Genomic DNA, 23,175 nt, shown 5'->3' on the forward strand with positions numbered 1-23,175 from the left:
ATGTTTAATCAAGCGTCGCTAATTGTTTAGTGTAACATCCGTGTTGGGTCTATTGTTCTAGCTAGAACCTATGCTTCTACTTATGAAGTGGTCTTTCTTGTGGCTCGTAGTTTGTGTGCGTTGCATTTTGCGGTTTCTTAACGAAACTGCCATACCAAATACCAGTGCCATTTCTTTTTCGTTCATCAATTAGGTTTCTGATCTAAACCCGTATGAATAGTATAGTTCTGTATCGCTGCGTTTATCATTGATGTTAGTTTTGTTTCCGACATTCACTGAAAGATCTTGTTGTATGGATGAAGTCTGGTATTCAGGTGATCAGCCCCACCACCATACGTCCATGTTCTTCTCATCATTATGATGGTGGAGGCCTATCAGCAAGATTGCAACCATGTTTAGAGCATCATCAGCTCGGCAAACAAAAACGACATGGCTCCTTTTAAAGTTCTACCATCAAAGTGCAGCATCTGTCCCAAGTTTATGACCTGCCGGCAATATAGCTCCTATGTATTCTCTCACTATGGCACATGATTAGTTTAGTTACCCTATAAAAACATGATTAGTTTAGTTCAAAATGATCTATGCTTAATTAAGTCAAACTCGCACGATTACTTTAGTTTAATAACTCACGAATCCTGCCGTGCACGCAGGGAGCAGAAAAAAAATCGAACCAGACGAGAAGAGCATTAAAACACTAGCGGGCCCAGCTGCTTCCCTTATCCGGCCCACGATCGCGAAACCCTAACAAGTGTCCGACCCAGCCGACACTATAAAGACCTCCTCCGCTCGGGATCGGCCACTCCCCTCTCGACACTGCTCGGCCCTCCATTCGCGCTCGCTCCCACTGCCGTCGCCGTCGCCGGGCGCCATGGGCTTGAACGACATCCTGGCGGCGCTCTACTCCTGCCTCCCGGAGACCCCGTCCTCTCCCGCCGCCTCCCTCACCGCCGCCACCTCCAACAACGGCGGGGAGGACCGCATCAGCGCGCTCCCGGACGACATCCTGCGCGGCGTCGTCTCCCGCCTCCCCGCCAAGGACGCCGCCCGCACCGCCGCGCTCTCCCCGCGCTGGCGCGGCCTCTGGCGCTCCACCCCGCTCGTCCTCGAGGACAGCCACCTCATCCGGCCGGCGGGCCAGTGGGGCGGGTTCGAGTTCGACTCGAGCGCCCTCGCCGGCGCCGTCTCGCGCGTCCTCGCCTCCCACCCGGGCCCCTTCCGCTGGGTCCACATCTCCAGCAACTTCATGGCCGGCCAGGAGGAGGCGCTCGCCAAGTGGCTTCGCCTCCTGGTCGCCAAGGGCGTGGAGAGCCTCGTCCTCGTCAACCGCCCCTGGCCGCTCGACGTGGCGCTGCCGGCGTCCATCCTCCGCTGCGCCTCGCTCCGCCGCCTCTACCTCGGCGTCTGGCACTTCCCGGACACGTCGCGCGCCAGCGCGCCCCCGCGCGGCCCCGGCGTCTTCCCCCGCCTCCAGGAGCTCGGCATCTGCCACACCATAATGCAGGAGCGCGACCTGGAGTACCTGCTCGCCTGCAGCCCCGAGCTCAAGACCTTCGCGCTCATCCTCAGCTACGCCGCCCCCTCGCTCGTCCCGATCAGCAGCAGCAGCCTCTGCTGCGTGCTGGTCTGGCTGTCCATGCCGTACGAGGTCGACGTCGTGGCCGCCCCACGGCTGCAGCGGCTCATCCTGCAGAGCATTGGAACGATACACACCACCAAGGTCAAGATTGGACATGCTCCTGAGCTCACCGTGCTCGGCTACCTGGAGACGGCGAACCACGTGCTGCAGATCGGCAACACCATCATCAAGGTATCGCTCGGACTCCCCATCCTATTTCTCCTCTTAGTGGTTAGACAAGTTATTAATCTTCATGGATGCGATGGTGTGGCTTTACAATTTTGCATTGATTTCAACTTCGATCGAATTACTGTACTACGGTTATTATTGCGTTTGATTTGCAGGCTGGGGTAACAAAAGTGGCCCCAAATGCTGTGGTTCCAAGTGTCAAGGTGCTAGCTTTGAAGGTGGATTTCGGAGTAGCCGAGGAAGTGAAGACCCTGCTCAGCTTCTTGAGATGCTTTCCCCAAGTCGAGACCCTGCACGTCATGGTGAGTTTGTGACCTTCATCTCGCTCGATTTACAATTTTGTACAGTCAACTAATTTGCGTCATCAGGAGCATTATACATGAATTTGCTTACACTGACATTCGTGCTTACGCTGAATTCACATGCGATTTTGTAGTCCTCCTCCAACAAGAACGAAGAGGAAGAGGAAGAGGAAGAGGAAGAGCAGGACGGCAAAGACGCGGGTGATGGCAGTGGCGAGCAGCTCATCAGCCCCAAGTTCTGGAAGGAGGCCGGCCCGATCGGGTGCGTGGAGTCGCAAGTGAAGAAGGTGGTGCTTGATAAGTTCACCGTGGGCGCCAACGAGCTGGGATTCCTCAAGTTCGTGATGGCGAGAGCGCAGGTGCTGAAGAGGGTGGTGCTGGTGCTGGACCCCGGGATGAGCCCCACGGCGGCGAAGGAGGCATTGAGCAAGCTGGCGTCTCAGGTGCCGTCCGCCAAGTGTGCCAGTGAGAACGTGGAGTTCATGGGGCTCCCGCGTCCAATGGCTGCTTGGAGCTACCAGATCGCGTCTGATCTCTCTCTGAGTGACCCGTTTCCGGCTGAAGGCGGTATATTGGTGGAGCGTCCGTGAGCGTAGAACACTTTGGATGTTTCTCTGAAGAACTTATTAGGAGTAGCTAGCTTCAAGAACTTATCATGACGCATGTCTTCTTTTTGCTGTGACTCGATTGCACATGTTGTGATCTGGCTGTGACCTGGCTTGGCTGATAATACCATCATGCGACATTTATCTATGCTTGATTGTTGCTGTTTGGGGCGTGAAAGAGTAGTGCTGGCCATGATAAATCAGAGATTGGTCCGTGGAAACGTTGGAGGCCACACAAAGTCTATGTATTTATAAGCCCGGTGGAGTTGGATAGCAGACAATAGGACTCCCTCCCTCCCCGAGGCGCTCCAGCGGGCGCCCCCGGGAGGAACCCTAGCGCCGCGTCCCCCGCCCCCCCTCGCCGCCGCTGGGGGCGTCGCCGGCCTAAGGCCGCGTGGCGCTGGCGGCAGCGGGGCTGCTCCCGCCCGCGCGCAGATGGGGGCCGTCGCGGGGCGTCCCTCCTCTGCTCGGTGGTGGCGGCCGTCGGGCCGGCCCTGCCTCAGCTCCCTCCTTGCCCCTAGCGTTCTGGTGGCTGGTGGCGCCGCCTCCTTCCTCTCCGGCGCAACCCGTGGGGATCCGGCCCCCTGGATCATGCTGGTGACGGATCTGGCCCCCGGCCCAGATTCGGACGGTGCGATGGTTGGCGGTGGCAGTGGAGGCCGGCGGCCTTGTTTAGGTGGTGGCGCTGCAGCTGGGGTCCGTCTACTCCGGTGGGGTGGGGGTGCTCCGGCTGGACCTGGCCAGGGCGCGGTGGCACTGGTGTTGTGGTGGTGGTGGTGCGTGTCCGTTTTGTCGACGTATGGTGGGCGGGCGGCGTGGGTTGGGGCAGCGGCCTGGCGTGGTTGTTGCTCCGCTGTGGGCGGTGGCGGCGTGGTGGGTCGGCTCTCTCGGTGTGGAGGCTTCCATTCGTTGTGCCTGCATCACGGCAGCTCGGCGGGCCGGCTGGGACGGCGACTGGCTTTCCGGTGTCGGCTCGTTTGTAGGCGGCCCGTTTCGACCTTCGGCCCTCTCCTCGTCGTCCAGTTGCTACCTTCGTCGAAGGTTCGGCCCTCTCCCAACAATGGTCCATCGCTCGTCTCGCGCCCGGCAGCAAGACCGACCCCGTCTCGCGCCCGGCAGCAGGACCGACCCCGTCTCGCGCCCGGCAGCAGGACTGACCTCGTCTCGCGCCCGGTGCCTCGGACGGGTCGATGGTGAAGATGACCAAGGCTAAGCATCCAGCGAAGACTATCATAACCACTACTCGACCATTCGAATTGCTTCACATGGACCTCTTTGGTCCTAACCATTACTCAGCCAATCAAGGGCCACGACTCGAATGAAGAAGAAGTCGTTGGCATCATGAAGAATCTGCTTTTCAATATCATTCATGGCGTTCCCGTCAACTTCCATGATTTCTTCATGAGGACTCTGGCAAATGTCGCTATGTCACCGTTTGAGCTGAAGCCTTATGCACCTTGGATTATGAGATTCATCAGGACAAGGTCTTCACTCAACTATAAAGCTGATACACTGAACCATTGCAGCTACTTGCCTCCGATTGAAGTCCTCAAACGGACATTTTCCTCAGCTGATGAAAAGGGCAAGGCTACTGCTGTAATTGATGAAGGCATTCGTCCATTGGATGGACAATTTCGCAAGGCTGCATCCTACTCCACCAATGATGACTCTGCCACCCATGACTCTGCCGCAAACGCACCCAAGCAAAATCCTCAAGGCACAACACCCAGGGTGATGACTGACCGTGTGAGCTTCTCCTCAGTCTTCATCAGAAGGTTGATCGCAATCATAAATGGGTCAAGCGTCAGTTTGGTTCAATTCTTCATAACATGACTGCTACCCACAATGCAGTGAAGCAAAACCACTACTACCTTCATGAAACCCTCAACCGCACCTAGGCTGTTCTGTCTCAAGTCTATAGTGAAGAAGATCTGAAGAAAATGGGTCTCAAGGAAGATCTTGACTGGGCTGCACCTCCTCCGAAGAAGTACAAGAAGGTCAAGGTTCCTTCCTTGGTGGCCAGCTCCTATTCTTCATCGCGCGACACCGACGAGCATGAAGACTTGGACGACACTGCGGCAGGCCCTACTACAACAAACGACCCCAACAACGCTGACGCTCCTTCATCACCTTGATATTCTTCAGGGGCGTTAGTCCTCATTTTCGACCCTTTTGGTCATTTGATGACAAAGGGGGAGAAATTTGAGTTAGTCTTCAAGCGGGTCTATCTTATGGGCATTTTTTTCTAAAGTTACAACTCTCGTTCTTCTGATGACTTTGCTGGATCGAGTTGTAAACTTAAACTCTATGGTGACCTGATACTGTTGCTGTGTTCTTCTGCATGCTTATTCCTCGTTAATGTTATTGCACGCATGCTGAATTACATCAGTCACCATATTTCATCATGCATGTCAAATTCTTCATATTATATTGTCAAATGCGTGTATGAATTGCAAGATATAGGGGGAGATCTCCATGATTCAACTCTTCAAGTGTGCATTGCTTCAAAAGCAAATTCCTCACTATGCACATCTTCAGGGGGAGTTCTTCTATATCTTGCAATCAAATTCCTCAATATCAGTATTTACACTTCATATGTTTATCCCCGTTGAAAACTTAACCTATATTGTCATCAATCACCAAAAAGGGGGAGATTGTAAGTGCATCTAGTGCCCCTTAGTGATTTTGGTGTATTGAAGACTTATAGGTTAAGGGACTAATGTGTTTATGAGTGTACACATGTCTATAAGTCTATGAGGAGTTTGATATTTACAGAGAAAGTCGACCCCTAAAAATGAAGTTCTTCGACTGAAGACTTTGGTATTTCTGAAGACTTTCTGAAGACTTTGAAAGTGAAGAAATTGGTGTGACCGTGAAGACTTGGTATTCATTTGAGGAACATGAAGCGTGAAGACTTTTGTTTTCGTAGTTTCATTTTCTCCTTCTTGAGTCATAGGAAATACCGTACTGTTAAAGGGGGTCGAGGAAATACTAAGGAAAAATTTCCATGTGATGCTCAACTCAAAATCCTACACCTACCAATCCCTTCGAGTGAAGCCATTGGAAATCTCATACAGTTCAGTCATATTCTTCAGTGACAGAGACGAAGTTCTTCTGGTCTCTGAGGAATTTTTTCTGACTGAGGAGTTAGGAATTCGCCAGTGTGGATTACCTACACAGTAAGGAACATGATAGCCCTGAGGAATCTGAGCCTCAAATTTCCGATCGTTGCTGTGCTATGCGCCAGCTGTCCCAAAATATCTTATCCACCTAACGGTCATATCATTGAAGGGCATTTATGTCTTATCATGTCGGGCTGCTCCCTAGGCTATAAATAGCCGCCCCCTACAACCACTAGCTGGTTGGCTGCTCCGAGAGAAACTGACACTTGTCATTTGAGAGCATCCCATCCTCCGAGGACTTTGAGCGAAAATCATCAAGTGAGGAAAACCCCAAACCCAAAGTGATTGAGCATCACTGAAGAGATTGATCCTGCGTGGATCCGACACTTGTTACCTTTGAAGACTGTGCTTCTTCCAGACGGTTAGGCGTCAAGGTCTAGAGCATCCAAGAGGAAATTGTGGATCACCGAGTGACCGAGTTTGTGAAGGTTTGGAAGTCACCTGAAGACTTACCATGAGTGATTGGACGAGGTCTGTGTGACCTTAGTTCAAGGAGAATACGGTGAGGACGGTGTGTCCGGGACTGTGTGTCCTCAGGTTTAAATACCTAGCCGCTCCAACCAGACGTACAACTGAGACAGTAGTTGGAACTGGTCTACCAAATCATTGTCTTCACCAAGCTTACTGGTTCTATTTCCTCAACTCTTCTATTTCCTCATTACTGTGTTGTATGCTTGTTCATATCTGTGTTTGAAGACTTTGACTGAAGACTTTCTCAATTTTCTCAGTTCAATTTCCTCAGTCTGTTTGTCTTCATCCTGTGTTATCCTGTGTTTACGCTTTCTGTACTCTGTGCTTGTTTTCATTTCATCATGATGACTATGCTTGTGTTCTGCTATGCATACTTTTGAGTACTTATTTCGCTGCAAGTAGTTCTTCGCTAAGGAATTTCCTCACCCACAAATTCCTCAGTGAAGAATTTATAAAAATCGCCTATTCACCCCCCTCTAGTCGATATAACGCACTTTCAATTCGTATCAGAGCGAGGTACTCCCTTGTTCTGTGTGATTTAGTTTAACCGCCCGGAGTTTTAGTTATGTCAACCGCAGGTATGATCAAGGTCTCTGTTGGGTGTCCTACCTTCGATGGGACGGACTACCCCTACTGGAAGAATAAGATGCGAATGCATCTTGAGGCAATTGATAACGATCTCTGGTATGTTGTGGAAAATGGTGTTCCCTCTGTCTCACCCTCACTGAACGCTGCCGATGTGAAGAGATTCAAGCAACTCGATTCTCAAGCGAAGAATATCATATGTGGCCATCTGAGCAAAGGACAGTATGGAAGAGTGAGTGCTTTGGAAACTGCTAAGCTTATCTGGGATAGGCTGTCCAAAGTGAATGAAGGAGTCTCAACTCAGCGTGACTCTCGAGTTGATGTTCTTCGCAATCTCTTCAACCGCTTCAAAAGACTTGACAATGAAAATGTTCAACAAACCTTTGATCGCCTCACTGACATCTCAAATGAGCTTCAAGCACTTGGTGCACTGACATCACCGACCATGAGGTGGTGAAGGAATTATTGAGATCGCTTGATTCCTCATTTGATACTCTGGCTTTGATGATACAAGAACGTGCTGATTACAAGTCACTTGATCCCGCTGATATCCTCGAGAGGCTAAATACTCATGAATTCCAGCTTGCTGAAAAGAGAGATCTCTATGGTTCGAGCTATGGCAGATCACGTGCACTGAAGGCCAAGGCAGTTTCTGAGTCTGAAGATGAAGACTCTGACAGCAGCCTTGGTGATCCTGAAGAACTGAGCCATGATCTAGCACTGCTAGTGAAGAAATTCCAGAAGTTCTCAAGACGTGGTCGCTTTGGAAGACCCTCAAGGAGCAATGATTCCTTATCCAGTGACTACAAGAAGAGGCTTTGTCACAAATGCAAGAAACCAGGACACTACATTCAAGATTGTCCTCAGTGGGAAAAGGAATCAAAGAAGAAGAAGTACAAGGATTACAGTTCTGATGATGCGAAGAAAAAGAAGAAATCCTCAAAATCTTCATCATCAAAACCCTCAAAGTCTTCATCTCACAATTAGAGCAGCTCCAAGAAGGCTCGGGCATTCATTGGCAAGGAAATGGACTCTGAGGCTGAATCTGAAGAAAATGAGGAAGAGGAGGCATCTGAGGATTCCGAATCCGTTGTGGCGAGCCTAGCCCTCGCTACTGCATTCGTCAGCAAGTCTATCTTCAACACTGAAGAAAATGACCTCACCAACAAGGCTGATGAAGGCAATGATGACTACGCTCCCACCTACTGCTTCATGGCAAAGGGTGCCAAGGTACTCAAATATTCCTCATCTGAATCAAGTGAAAATGAATCTGATGAAAACCTTAAGCCCAGTTATTCTAAACTTGCTAAGATTGCTGTGAAACAACAAAGGGCCCTTGAAAAGGTTCAAAACATGCTAGACAAAAGTGATGATATGTTGGGTGAAGAAATGGATCGCACTAAAACCTTGACTGAAAATCTTCAGAGACTTCAGACTAGGTTTGACAACCTTCAAGGTCATCATAACACTCTCTTGTCTGATCATGAGAAGCTTTCTTATGAATTTCTTCAAAGAAAGCAAGATCTTGAGAAGCTAAGAGTGAGTTATGAAGATCTTCAGAAGGAGCGTGATTCATTACTTGCTCAACAAATCAGCGCTGCTCAGGAAGAATTTGTTCCTCCATGTTTGAAATGCATTGAACGTGAATCTGCTAATTCTTCACCTGAATGTTCAAATGCTAATGCTACAAATTCTTCAACTTTCTCTGCTATCACTAGTTCCTCATCTGAGGACATTGCTAGTATCACTAACGATGCAGGGCTGAAGGAATTGTACATGACAGGCATGTACAAAAGCCTCAAAGGGCATCAGACTCTTTGTGATGTGCTTAAAAAGCAGATCCTCAACAGGAACCCTAGGAAATAGGGTATTGCCTTTGAGAGGAAAATCAATGCTGATGGTACATATTGGAAGCCTGAGCAATACCCCAAAACCTCATGGGTTGCTGCAAAGGGACCTCCAGTTGATCCATCTAATTTATCTGGCTTTACATGTGAATCTTCTCATTCTTCAGATGAGTCATTTGACTCCAACTACAAACTGTTTAAAACTCAGAATGGTGAAGTATTTGCTAGATATGTTGGCACTAACTGCAGGAACGGTTCCCCTATGAAGAAAATCTGGGTTCCCAAAAGGTGCCTTGAAAGTCTTCAGGTGAATGTCCTCATGACACCACCTGTGAAGAATAGGAACCCCAGATCAAATTCTTCATATGGACCAAATTCTTCATATGGATCCAAGTCCTCATACGGACCAAATTCCTCACATGGATCAAATTCCTCAAAAGGATCAAAGTCCTCATATGAACATCATCATGCTAACAACTCTGTTTCGCAGGGAAGAGCCAAGGGCTATGAATATGAGCATTATTCTTCTAATCATTATGTTCATAAGTCCTCGAAGAATTTCTCTGCTTATTCATATGCTTACCCTAACTTCTCTTATGTGAAACGAAATGGATTGGCTTCTATGCCACCTTTTTCGTATGGAGCTCGCAGAGTGATGAACTCTTTGCCACCCCTTCAGATGTGGGTGGTGAAGAAAAAGAACTAATATCTTCTGCAGGGTCAGGTCTCCAGACGTGCTCAAACGTCTGAAGAATTTGCTGGAGACCTGAAGAGTGCCTGAAAGGACGCAGGCTAATCATGAAGAAATGAACTTTCATTTCTCATGTCCTCATACTGTTTTTAACTGTTGCATTGATTGATGAAATTTGTCTGATGAATTGTGATGTCATATTCTTCACTGATGAAGTATATGAAGTTCGTAAGCTGCACTAATTCATCTGCAGGATGATCAACCCAAAGCCACTGAGTGGGTCCTCGATAGTGGATGTACAAATCACATGACTGGTGACAAGAATCTATTGATTGATGTTCCCTTATCACCATCACATCTGAAGCATATCATCTTCGCTGACAAAGGCAAAAATCAGGTATTGGGTCTAGGTAAGGTTGCGATCACAAAGGATCGACACATGGACAAAGTCATGCTTGTCGAGTCCTTAGGATACAACCTCATGTCTGTCTCAATGCTTTGTGATCTTGATATGGTAGTTGTCTTTGGCAAGTATCGTTGTGTTGTGGTTATGGAAGATGACAATTCCAAAGTCTTCGAAGGCTTTAGGAGAGGAGACTTGTATATTGTTGATTTCTCTACAGGACCGCAACCGGCCGTGTGCCTACTCGCAAAAGCTTCAGAAGGTTGGCTATGGCATCGACGACTTGGTCATGCAGGCATGAGGAATTTGCACACGCTTGCAAAGAAGAAGCATGTCATTGGCATTGAGAATGTCAAATTCCTCAAGGATCACTTGTGTGGAGCTTGTGAAGCTGGAAAGATGACCAAGGCTAAGCATCCAGCGAAGACTATCATGACCACTACTCGACCATTCGAATTGCTTCACATGGACCTCTTTGGTCCTAACCATTACTCAGCCAATCAAGGGCCACGACTCGAATGAAGAAGAAGTCATTGGCATCATGAAGAATCTTCTTTTCAATATCATTCATGGCGTTCCCGTCAACTTCCATGATTTCTTCATGAGGACTCTGGCAAATGTCGCTATGTAACCGTTTGAGCTGAAGCCTTATGCACCTTGGATTATGAGATTCATCAGGACAAGGTCTTCACTCAACTATAAAGCTGATACACTGAACCATTGCAGCTACTTGCCTCCGATTGAAGTCCTCAAACGGACATTTTCCTCAGCTGATGAAAAGGGCAAGGCTATTGCTGTAATTGATGAAGGCATTCGTCCATTGGATGGACAATTTCGGAAGGCTGCATCCTACTCCACCAATGATGACTCTGCCACCCATGACTCTGCCGCAAACGCACCCAAGCAAAATCCTCAAGGCACAACACCCAGGGTGATGACTGACCGTGTGAGCTTCTCCTCAGTCTTCATCAGAAGGTTGATCGCAATCATAAATGGGTCAAGCGTCAGTTTGGTTCAATTCTTCACAACATGACTGCTACCCACATTGCAGTGAAGAAAAACCACTACTACCTTCATGAAACCCTCAACCGCACCTAGGCTGTTCTGTCTCAAGTCTATAGTGAAGAAGATCTGAAGAAAATGGGTCTCAAGGAAGATCTTGACTGGGCTGCACCTCCTCCGAAGAAGTACAAGAAGGTCAAGGTTCCTTCCTTGGTGGCCAGCTCCTATTCTTCATCGCGCGACACCGACGAGCATGAAGACTTGGACGACACTGCGGCAGGCCCTACTACAACAAACGACCCCAACAACACTGACGCTCCTTCATCACCTTGATATTCTTAGGGGCGTTAGTCCTCATTTTCGACCCTTTTGGTCATTTGATGACAAAGGGGGAGAAATTTGAGTTAGTCTTCAAGCGGGTCTATCTTATGGGCATTTTTTTCTAAAGTTACAACTCTCGTTCTTCTGATGACTTTGCTGGATCGAGTTGTAAACTTAAACTCTATGGTGACCTGATACTGTTGCTGTGTTCTTCTGCATGCTTATTCCTCGTTAATGTTATTGCACGCATGCTGAATTACATCAGTCACCATATTTCATCATGCATTTCAAATTCTTCATATTATATTGTCAAATGCGTGTATGAATTGCAAGATATAGGGGGAGATCTCCATGATTCAACTCTTCAAGTGTGCATTGCTTCAAAAGCAAATTCCTCACTATGCACATCTTCAGGGGGAGTTCTTCTATATCTTGCAATCAAATTCCTCAATATCAGTATTTACACTTCATATGTTTATCCCCGTTGAAAACTTAACCTATATTGTCATCAATCACCAAAAAGGGGGAGATTGTAAGTGCATCTAGTGCCCCTTAGTGATTTTGGTGTATTGAAGACTTATAGGTTAAGGGACTAATGTGTTTATGAGTGTACACATGTCTATAAGTCTATGAGGAGTTTGATATTTACAGAGAAAGTCGACCCCTAAAAATGAAGTTCTTCGACTGAAGACTTTGGTATTTCTGAAGACTTTCTGAAGACTTTGAAAGTGAAGAAATTGGTGTGACCGTGAAGACTTGGTATTCATTTGAGGAACATGAAGCGTGAAGACTTTTGTTTTCGTAGTTTCATTTTCTCCTTCTTGAGTCATAGGAAATACCGTACTGTTAAAGGGGGTCGAGGAAATACTAAGGAAAAATTTCCATGTGATGCTCAACTCAAAATCCTACACCTACCAATCCCTTCGAGTGAAGCCATTGGAAATCTCATACAGTTCAGTCATATTCTTCAGTGACAGAGACGAAGTTCTTCTGGTCTCTGAGGAATTTTTTCTGACTGAGGAGTTAGGAATTCGCCAGTGTGGATTACCTACACAGTAAGGAACATGATAGCCCTGAGGAATCTGAGCCTCAAATTTCCGATCGTTGCTGTGCTATGCGCCAGCTGTCCCAAAATATCTTATCCACCTAACGGTCATATCATTGAAGGGCATTTATGTCTTATCATGTCGGGCTGCTCCCTAGGCTATAAATAGCCGCCCCCTACAACCACTAGCTGGTTGGCTGCTCCGAGAGAAACTGACACTTGTCATTTGAGAGCATCCCATCCTCCGAGGACTTTGAGCGAAAATCATCAAGTGAGGAAAACCCCAAACCCAAACACCTACAAACCCAAAGTGATTGAGCCTCACTGAAGAGATTGATCCTGCGTGGATCCGACGCTTGTTACCTTTGAAGACTGTGCTTCTTCCAGACGGTTAGGCGTCAAGGTCTAGAGCATCCAAGAGGAAATTGTGGATCACCGAGTGACCGAGTTTGTGAAGGTTTGGAAGTCACCTGAAGACTTACCACGAGTGATTGGACGAGGTCTTTGTCACCTTAGTTCAAGGAGAATACGGTGAGGACTGTGTGTCCGGGACTGTGTGTCCTCAGGTTTAAATACCTAGCCGCTCCAACCAGACGTACAACTGAGACAGTAGTTGGAACTGGTCTACCAAATCATTGTCTTCACCAAGCTTACTGGTTCTATTTCCTCAACTCTTCCATTTCCTCATTACTGTGTTGTATGCTTGTTCATATCTGTGTTTGAAGACTTTGACTGAAGACTTTCTCAATTTCCTTAGTTCAATTTCCTCAGTCTGTTTGTCTTCATCCTGTGTTATCCTGTGTTTACGCTTTCTGTACTCTGTGCTTGTTTTCATTTCATCATGATGACTATGCTTGTGTTCTGCTATGCATACTTTTGAGTACTTATTCCGCTGCAAGTAGTTCTTCACTAAGGAATTTTCTCACCCACAAATTCCTCAGTGAAGAATTTATTAAAATCGCCTATTCACCCCCCTCTAGTCGATATAACGCACTTTCAACCGAATGTTGTTCGGAGTCCCGGTTGAGATCATGGACATGATGAGGAACTCCGGAATGGTCCGGAGATAAAGTTTGATATATGGGATAATAGTGTTTGGTCTCCGGAAGGGTTACGGAATTCACCGGAAGGGGTTCCGGATGTTTCCCGAAATGTTTGGGTACGAGAACACTTTTTTGGGCCAAAGGGGAAAGCCCACAAGGTTTTTGGAAAGCGCAGAAGGAAGTTTTGCGGAGTCCAGGGGCCAGACGCCAGGGACCCTGGCGTCTGGCCCTGGAGTCCGTGAAGGACTCTTGCCTTTCGGGTGAAACCGACTTTGTGGAGGCTTTTACTCCAAGTTTCGATCCCAAGGCTCAACATATAAATTGAGGGGCAGGGCTAGCACCCAAGACAGATCAAGAAACACCAAGCCGTGTGCCGGCAACCCCGTCCCCTCTAGTTTATCCTCCGTCATAGTTTTCGTAGTGCTTAGGCGAAGCCCTGCGGAGATTGTTCTTCACCAACACCGTCACCATGCCGTCATGCTGCCGGAACTCATCTACTACTTTGCCCCTCTTGCTGGATCAAGAAGGCCAGGACGTCATCGAGCTGAACGTGTGCTGAACGCGGAGGTGCCATATGTTCGGTACTTGATCGGGACGGATCGTGAAGGTGTACGACTACATCAACCGCGTTGATAAATGCTTCGGCTTTCGGTCTACGAGGGTACGTGGACATCACTCTCCCCTCTCGTTGCTATGCATCACCATGATCTTGCGTGTGCATAGGATTTTTTTTGAAATTACTATGTTCCCCAACAGTGGCATCAGAGCCAGGTTTATGCGTAGATGTTATATGCACGAGTAGAACACAAGTGAGTTGTGGGCGATAATAGTCATACTGCTTACCAGCATGTCATACTTTGATTCGACGGTATTGTTGGATGAAGCGGCCCGGACCGACATTACGCGTACGCTTACGCGACACTGGTTCTACCGGCGTGCTTCGCACACAGGTGGCTGGCGGGTGTCTGTTTCTCCAACTTTAGTTGAATCGAGTGTGGCTACGTCCGGTCCTTGTTGAAGGTTAAAATAATTTATATCTCATCACGTCTTATACAAAAATTCACAAGGACCGGGCGTAGCTACACTCGATTCAACTAAAGTTGGAGAAACTGACACCCGCCAGCCACCTGTGTGCGAAGCACGTTGGTAGAACCAGTCTCGCGTAAGCATGCGCGTAATGTCGGTCCGGGCCGCTTCATCCAACAATACCGCCGTATCAACGTATGACATGCTAGTAAGCAGTATGACTAGTATCACCCACAACTCACTTGTGTTCTACTCGTGCATATAACATCTACGCATAAACCTGGCTCGGATGCCACTGTTGGGGAACGTAGTAATTTCAAAAAAATTCCTATGCACACGCAAGATCATGGTGAAGCATGGCAACGAGAGGGGAGAGTGTTGTCCACGTACCCTCGTAGACCGAAAGCGGAAGCGTTATGACAACGCGGTTGATGTAGTCGTACGTCTTCACGATCCGACCGATCCAAGTACCGAACACACGGCACCTCCGAGTTCTGCACACGTTCAGCTCGATGACGTCCCACGAACTCCGATCCAGCAGAGCTTCACGGGAGAGTTCCGTCAGCACGACGGCGTGATGACGGTGATGATGTTGCTACCGACGCAGGGCTTCGCCTAAGCACTGCTACGATATGACCGAGGTGGATTATGGTGGAGGGGGGCACCGCACACGGCTTGGAACAATCAACTTGTGTGTCTATGGGGTGCCCCCTGGCCATGTATATAAAGGATGGAGGGAGGAGGAGGCCGACCCTCATAGGGCGCGCCCAAGTGTGGAGTCCTACTAGGACTCCCTAGTCCTAGTAGGATTCCACCTCCCACATGGAATAGGAAAAAGGGAAGGGAGAAGGAGAAGGAAGGAAGGGGGTGCCCCCCCTCCCTAGTACAATTCGGACAAGTCCATGGGGAGGGGTGCGGCCACCCTTTGAGGCATTTCTCTCCTTTCCTGTATGGCCCATTAAGGCCCAATACGAATTCCCGTAACTTTCCGGTACTCCAAAAATACCCGAATCACTCGGAACCTTTCCGATATCCGAATATAGTCATCCAATATATCGATCTTTACGTCTCGTCCATTTCGAGACTCCTCTTCATGTGCCCGATCTCATCCGGGACTTCGAACTATCTTCGGCACATCAAAACACATAAACTCATAATACCGATCGTCACCGAACGTTAAGCGTGCGGACCCTACGGGTTCGAGAACTATGTAGACATGACCGAGACACGTTTCTAGTCAATAAGCAATAGCGGAACCTGGATGCTCATATTGGCTCCCACATATTCTACGAAGATCTTTATCGGTCAAACCGCATAACAACATACGTTGTTCCCTTTGTCATCCGTATGTTACTTGCCCGAGATTCGATCATCGGTATCTCATTACCTAGTTCAATCTCGTTACCGGCAAGTCTCTTTACTCGTTCCATAATGCATCATCCCGCAACTAACTCATTAGTCACATTGCTTGCAAGGCTTATAGTGATGTGCATTACCAAGAGGGCCCAGAGATACCTCTCGACAATCGGAGTGACAAATCCTAGTCTAGATCTATGCCAACTCAACAAGTACCATCGGAGACACCTGTAGAGCACCTTTATAATCACCCAGTTACGTTGTGACGTTTGGTAGCACACAAAGTGTTCCTCCGGTATTCAGGAGTTGCATAATCTCATAGTCATAGGAACATGTATAAGTCTTGAAAAAAGCAATAGAAACATACTAAACGATCAAGTGCTAAGCTAACGGAATGGGTCAAGTCAATCACATCATTCTCTAATGATGTGATCCCGTTAATCAAATGACAAGTCATGTCTATGGCTAGGAAACTTAACCATCTTTGATTCAACGAGCTAGTCAAGTAGAGGCATACTAGTGACACTCTGTTTGTCTATGTATTCACACATGTACTAAGTTTCCGGTTAATACAATTCTAGCATGAATAATAAACATTTATCATGATATAAGGAAATATAAATAACAACTTTATTATTGCCTCTAGGGCATATTTCCTTACGTCTCCCACTTGCACTAGAGTCAATAATCTAGTTCACATTGCCATGTGATTTAACACCAATAGTTCACATCACCATGTGATTAATATCCATAGTTCACATCGCCATGTGGCCAACACTCAAAGGGTTTACTAGAGTCAGTAATCTAGTTCACATCGCCATGTGATTAACACCCAAAGAGTACTAAGGTGTGATCATGTTTTGCTTGTGAGAGAAGTTTAGTCAACGGGTCTGCCAAATTCAGATCTGTATGTATTTTGCAAATTTCTATGTCTACAATGCTCTGCATGAAGCTACTTTAGCTAATTGCTCCCACTTTCAATATGTATCCAGATTGAGACTTAGAGTCATCTGGATCAGTGTCAAAACTTGCATCGACGTAACCCTTTACGACGAACCTTCTGTCACCTCCATAATCGAGAAACATGTCCTTATTCCACTAAGGATAATTTTGACCGTTGTTCAGTGATCTACTATTAGATCACTATTGTACTCCCTTGCCAAACTCAGTGTAGGGTATACAATAGATCTGGTACACAACATGGCATACTTTGTAGAACCTATGGCTGAGGCATAGGGAATAACTTTCATTCTCTTTCTATCTTCTGCCGTGGTCGGGCTTTGAGTCTTACTCAATTTCACACCTTGTAACACAGGCAAGAACTCTTTCTTTGACTGTTCCATTTTGAACTACTTCAAAATATTGTCAAGGTATGTACTCATTGAAAAAAAACTTATCAAGCGACTTGATCTATCTCTATAGATCTTGATGCTCAATATGTAAGCAGCTTCACCGAGGTCTTTCTTTGAAAAAACCCCTTTCAAATACTCCATTATGCTTTCCAGAAAATTCTACATTATTTCCGATCAACAATATGTCATTCACATATATTTATCAGAAATGATGTAGTGCTCCCACTCACTTTCTTGTAAATACAGGCTTCTCCAAAAGTATGTATAAAACCATAAGCTTTGATCACACTATCAAAACATTTATTCCAACTCCGAGAAGCTTGCACCAATCCATAGATGGATCGCTGGAGCTTGCACACTTTGTTAGCACCCTTTGGATCGATAAAACCTTCAGGTTGCCTCATATAAAACTCTTCTTCCAGAAATCCATTCAGGAATGCAGTCTTTACATACATTTGCCAAATTTCATAATCATAAAATGCGGCAATTGCTAACATGATTCGGACAGACTTAAGCATCGCTACGAGTGAGAAAATCTCATCGTAGTCAACACCTTGAACTTTGTCAAAACCTTTTTCAACAAGTCTAGCTTCGTAGATAGTAACACTACTATCAGCGTCCGTCTTCCTCTTGAAGATCCATTTATTTTCTATGGCTTGCCGATCATCGGGCAAGTCAACCAAAATCCCCACTTTGTTCTCATACATGGATCCCATCTCAGATTTCATGGCCTCAAGCCATTTCGCGGAATCTGGGCTCATCATCGCTTCCTCATAGTTCGTAGGTTCGTCATGGTCAAGTAACATGACCTCCAGAACAGGATTACCGTACCACTCTGGTGCGGATCTCACTCTGGTTGACCTACGAGGTTCGATAGTAACTTGATCCGAAGTTACATGATCATCATCATTAGCTTCATCACTAATTGGTGTAGGAGTCACAGGAACAGATTTCTGTGATGAACTACTTTCCAATAAGGGAGCAGGTACAGCTACCTCATCAAGTTCTACTTTCCTCCCACTCACTTCTTTCGAGAGAAACTCCTTCTCTAGAAAGGATCCATTCTTAGCAACAAATGTCTTGCCTTCGGATCTGTGATAGAAGGTGTACCCAACTGTCTCCTTTGGGTATCCTATGACGACACATTTCTCCAATTTGGGTTTGAGCTTATCAGGATGAAACTTTTTCACATAAGCATCGCAACCCCAAACTTTAAGAAACGACAACTTTGGTTTCTTGCCAAACCACAGTTCATATGGTGTCGTCTCAACGGATTTAGATGGTGCCCTATTTAACGTGAATGCAGCTGTCTCTAATGCATAACCCCAAAACGATAGCGGTAAATCGGTAAGAGACATCATAGATTGCACCATATCTAATAAAGTACGGTTACGATGTTCGGACACACCATTACGCTGTGGTGTTCCAGATGGCGTGAGTTGCGAAACTATTCCGCATTGTTTCAAATGAAGACCAAACTCGTAATATTCTCCTCCACGATCAGATCGTAGAAACTTTATTTTCTTGTTATGATGATTTTCCACTTCACTCTGAAATTATATGAACTTTTCAAATGTTTCAGACTTTAGTTTCATCGAGTAGATATACCCATATCTGCTCAAATCATCTGTGAAGGTCAGAAAGTAACGATACCCACCACGAGCCTCAACACTCATCGGATCACATACATCAGTATGTATTATTTCCAATAAGTCAGTTGCTCGCTCCATTGTTCCGGAGAACGGAGTCTTAGTCATCTTGCCCATAAGGCATGGTTCGCAAGCATCAAGTGATTCATAATCAAGTGATTCCAAAATCCCATCAGCATGAAGTTTCTTCATGCGCTTTACACCAATATGACCTAAACGCCAGTGCCACAAATAAGTTGCACTATCATTATTAACTTTGCATCTTTTGGCTTCAATATTATGAATATGTGTATCACTACGATCGAGATTCAACAAACCATTTTCATTGGGTGTATGACCATAGAAGGTTTTATTCATGTAAACAGAACAACAATTATTCTCTAACTTAAATGAATAACCGTATTGCAATAAACATGATCAAATCATATTCATGCTTAACGCAAACACCAAATAACATTTATTTAGGTTTAACACTAATCCCGAAAGTATAGGGAGTGTACGATGATGATCTTATCAATCTTGGAACCACTTCCAACACACATCGTCACTTCACCCTTAACTAGTCTCTGTTCGTTCTGCAACTCCCGTTTCGAGTTACTAATCTTAGCAACTGAACTAGTATCAAATACTGAGGGGTTGCTATAAACACTAGTAAAGTACACATCAATAACATGTATATCAAATATACCTTTGTTCACTTTTCCATCCGTGTTATCCGCCAAATACTTGGGGCAGTTCCGCTTCCAGTGGTCAGTCCGTTTGTAATAGAAGCACTCAGTCTCAGGCTTAGGTCTAGACTTGGGTTTCTTCTCCTGAGCAGCAACTTGTTTGCCGTTCTTCTTGAAGTTCCCCTTCTTCTTCCCTTTACCCTTTTTCTTGAAACTGGTGGTCTTGTTGACCATCAACACTTGATGCTCCTTCTTGATTTCTACCTCCGCAGCCTTTAGCATCGCGAAGAGCTCGGGAATCGTTTCCGTTATCCCTTGCATATTATTGTTCATCACGAAGTTCTAGTAACTTGGTGATAGTGACTAGAGAACTCTGTCAATCACTATCTTATCTGGAAGATTAACTCCCACTTGATTCAAGTGATAGTAGTACTCAGACATTCTGAGCACATGCTCACTAGCTGAGCAATTCTCCTCCATCTTGTAGGCAAAGTACTTGTCAAAGGTCTCATACCTTTCGACATGGGCATGAGTCTGAAATACTAATTTCAACTCTTGAAACATCTCATATGCTCCGTGGCATTTCAAAAACGTGTTTGAAGCCCCGATTCTAAGCCGTAAAGCATGGTGCACTGGACTATCAAGTAGTCATCATATCGAGCTTGCCAAACGTTCATAACGTCTGCATTTTGCTCCTGCAATCGGTCTGTCACCTAGCGGTGCATCAAGGACATAATGCTTCTGTGCAGCAATGAGGGTAATCCTCAGATCACGGATCCAATCTGCATCATTCCTACTAACATCTTTCAACTTAATTTTCTCTAGGAACATATCAAAAATAAGACAGGGGAGATAAACGCGAGCTATTGATCTACAACAAAGATATGCTAATACTACCGGGACTAAGTTCATGATAAATTTAAAGTTCAATTAATCATATTACTTAAGAACTCCCACTTAGACAGACATCCCTCTGGTCATCTAAATGATCACGTGATCCAAATCAACTAAACCATGTCCGATCATCACGTGAGATGGAGTAGTTTTCAATGGTGAACATCACTATGTTGATCATATCTACTATATGATTCACGCTCGACCTTTCGGTCTCCAGTGTTCCGAGGCCATATCTGCATATGCTAGGCTCGTCAAGTTTAACCTGAGCATTCTGCGTGTGCAAAACTGGCTTGCACCCGTTGTATATGAACGTAGAGCTTATCACACCCGATCATCACGTGGTGTCTCGGCACGAAGAACTGTCGCAACGGTGCATACTCAGGGAGAACACTTACCTCGAAAGTTTAGTAAGGGATCATCTTTTAAAGCTACCGCCGAACTAAGCGAAATAAGATGTATAAAAGATAAACATCACATGCAATCAAAATATGTGACATGATATGGCCATCATCATCTTGTGCTTTTGATCTCCATCTCCAAAGTACTATCATGATCTCCAGTGTTACCGGCATGACACCATGATCTCCATCATCTTGATCTTTTATCAACGTGTCATCACATGGTCGTCTCACCAGCTATTGCTTTTGCAACTATTGCTATCGCATAGCGATAAAGTAAAGCAATTACATGGCACTTGCATCTTATGCAATAAAGAGACAATCATAAGGCTCCTGCCAGTTGTCGATAACTTTAAAAAAACATGATCATCTCATACAACAATTTATATCTCATCACGTCTTGACCATATCACATCACAACATGCCCTGCAAAAACAAGTTAGACGTCCTCTACTTTGTTGTTGCAAGTTTTACGTGGCTGCAACGGGCTGAGCAAGAACCGTTCTTACATACGCATCAAAACCACAACAATATTTCATCAAGTATGTGCTGTTTTAACCTTCACAAGGACCGGGCGTAGCTACACTCGATTCAACTAAAGTTGGAGAAACTGACACCCGCCAGCCACCTGTGTGCGAACCACGTCGGTAGAACCAGTCTCGCGTAAGCGTACGCGTAATGTCGGTCCGGGCCGCTTCATCCAACAATACCGCCGAATCAAAGTATGACATGCTGGTAAGCAGTATGACTAGTATCGCCCACAACTCACTTGTGTTCTACTCGTGCTTATAACATCTACGCATAAACCTGGCTCGGATGCCACTGTTGGGCAACGTAGTAATTTCGAAAAAGTTCCTACGCACACGCAAGATCATGGTGATGCATAGCAACGAGAGGGGAGAGTGTTGTCCACGTACCCTCGTAGACCGAAAGCGGAAGCGTTATGACAACGCGGTTGATGTAGTCGTACGTCTTCACGATCCGACCGATCCAAGTACAAAACACACGGCACCTCCGAGTTCTACACACGTTCAGCTCGATGACGTCCCATGGACTCCGATCCAGCAGAGCTTCACGGGATAGTTCCGTCAGCACAACGGCGTGATGACGGTGATGATGTTGCTACCGACACAGGGCTTCGCCTAAGCACTGCTACGATATGACCGAGGTGGATTATGGTGGAGGGGGCACCGCACACGACTTGGAACAATCAACTTGTGTGTCTATAGGGTGCCCCCTGGCCATGTATATAAAGGATGGAGGGAGGAGGAGGCCGGCCCTCATAGGGCACGCCCAAGTGTGGAGTCCTACTAGGACTCCCTAGTCCTAGTAGGATTCCACCTCCCACATGGAATAGGAAAAAGGGAAGGGAGAAGGAGAAGGAAGGAAGGGGGCGCCCCCCTCCCTAGTCCAATTCGGACAAGTCCATGGGGAGGGGTGCGGCCACCCTTTGAGGCCTTTCTCTCCTTTCCCGTATGGCCCGTTAAGGCCCAATACGAATTCCCGTAACTTTCCGGTACTCCGAAAAATACCCGAATAAGTCGGAACCTTTCCGATGTCCGAATATAGTCGTCCAATATATCGATCTTTACGTCTCGACCATTTCGAGACTCCTCGTCATGTCCCTGATCTCATCCGGAACTCTGAACTATCTTCGGTACATCAAAACACATAAACTCATAATACCGATCGTCACCGAACGTTAAGCGTGTGGACCCTACGGGTTCGAGAACTATGTAGACATGACCGATACATGTTTCCGGTCAATAACCAATAGCGGAACCTGGATGCTCATATTGGCTCCCACATAATCTACGAAGATCTTTATCGGTCAAACCGCATAACAACATACGTTGTTCCCTTTGTCATCGGTATGTTACTTGCCCGAGATTCGATCGTCGGTATCTCAATACCTAGTTCAATCTCGTTACTGGCAAGTCTCTTTACTCGTTCCGTAATGCATCATCCCTAAACTAACTCATTAGTCATATTGCTTGCAAGGCTTATAGTGATGTGCATTACCGAGAGGCCCCAGGGATACCTCTCCGACAATCGGAGTGACAAATCGTAGTCTCGATCTATGCCAACTCAACAAGTACCATCGGAGACACCTGTAGAGCACCTTTATAATCACCCAGTTACGTTGTGACGTTTGGTAGCACACAAAGTGTTCCTCCGGTATTCGGGAGTTGCATAATCTCATAGTCATAGGAACATGTATAAGTCATGAAGAAAGCAATAGCAACATACTAAACGATCAAGTGCTAAGCTAATGGAATGGGTCAAGTCAATCACATCATTCTCTAATGATGTGATCCCGTTAATCAAATGACAACTCTGAAGGAAATATGCCCTAGAGGCAATAATAAAGTTATTATTTATTTCCTCGTATCATGATAAATGTTTATTATTCATGCTAGAATTGTATTAACCGAAGACATAATACATGTGTGAATACATAGACAAACATAGTGTCACTAGTATGCCTCTACTTGACTAGCTCGTTAATCGAAGATGGCTGAGTTTCC

At 46.3% G+C, this 23,175-nt stretch overlaps 1 protein-coding gene across 1 annotated transcript; it reads left to right on the forward strand.

Annotated features, from left to right (window-relative positions):
- The first annotated feature begins 800 nt into the window (after nt 1–800).
- On the forward strand, nt 801–2,859 carry LOC123143926 (F-box/FBD/LRR-repeat protein At1g13570). The gene is made up of 3 exons (XM_044562913.1): nt 801–1,807; nt 1,960–2,106; nt 2,241–2,859. The coding sequence occupies exons 1-3, from the start codon at nt 869–871 to the stop codon at nt 2,694–2,696; spliced, it is 1,542 nt and encodes a 513-aa protein (XP_044418848.1). The 5' UTR covers nt 801–868; the 3' UTR covers nt 2,697–2,859.
- The last annotated feature ends 20,316 nt before the right edge of the window (nt 2,860–23,175 follow it).

This window comes from Triticum aestivum, chromosome 6D (genome assembly GCF_018294505.1).
Source record: "Triticum aestivum cultivar Chinese Spring chromosome 6D, IWGSC CS RefSeq v2.1, whole genome shotgun sequence".
Lineage (NCBI taxonomy): Eukaryota > Viridiplantae > Streptophyta > Magnoliopsida > Poales > Poaceae > Triticum > Triticum aestivum.

Excerpts from the sequence above, each read along its gene's own strand:
- LOC123143926 (XM_044562913.1), top strand. The coding sequence starts at position 869 with ATGGGCTTGAACGACATCCTGGCGGCGCTCTACTCCTGCCTCCCGGAG. Across the intron at positions 1,808-1,959 it reads TCGGCAACACCATCATCAAG|GCTGGGGTAACAAAAGTGGC; the intron begins GTATCGCTCGGA and ends TTTGATTTGCAG. Across the intron at positions 2,107-2,240 it reads TCGAGACCCTGCACGTCATG|TCCTCCTCCAACAAGAACGA; the intron begins GTGAGTTTGTGA and ends GCGATTTTGTAG.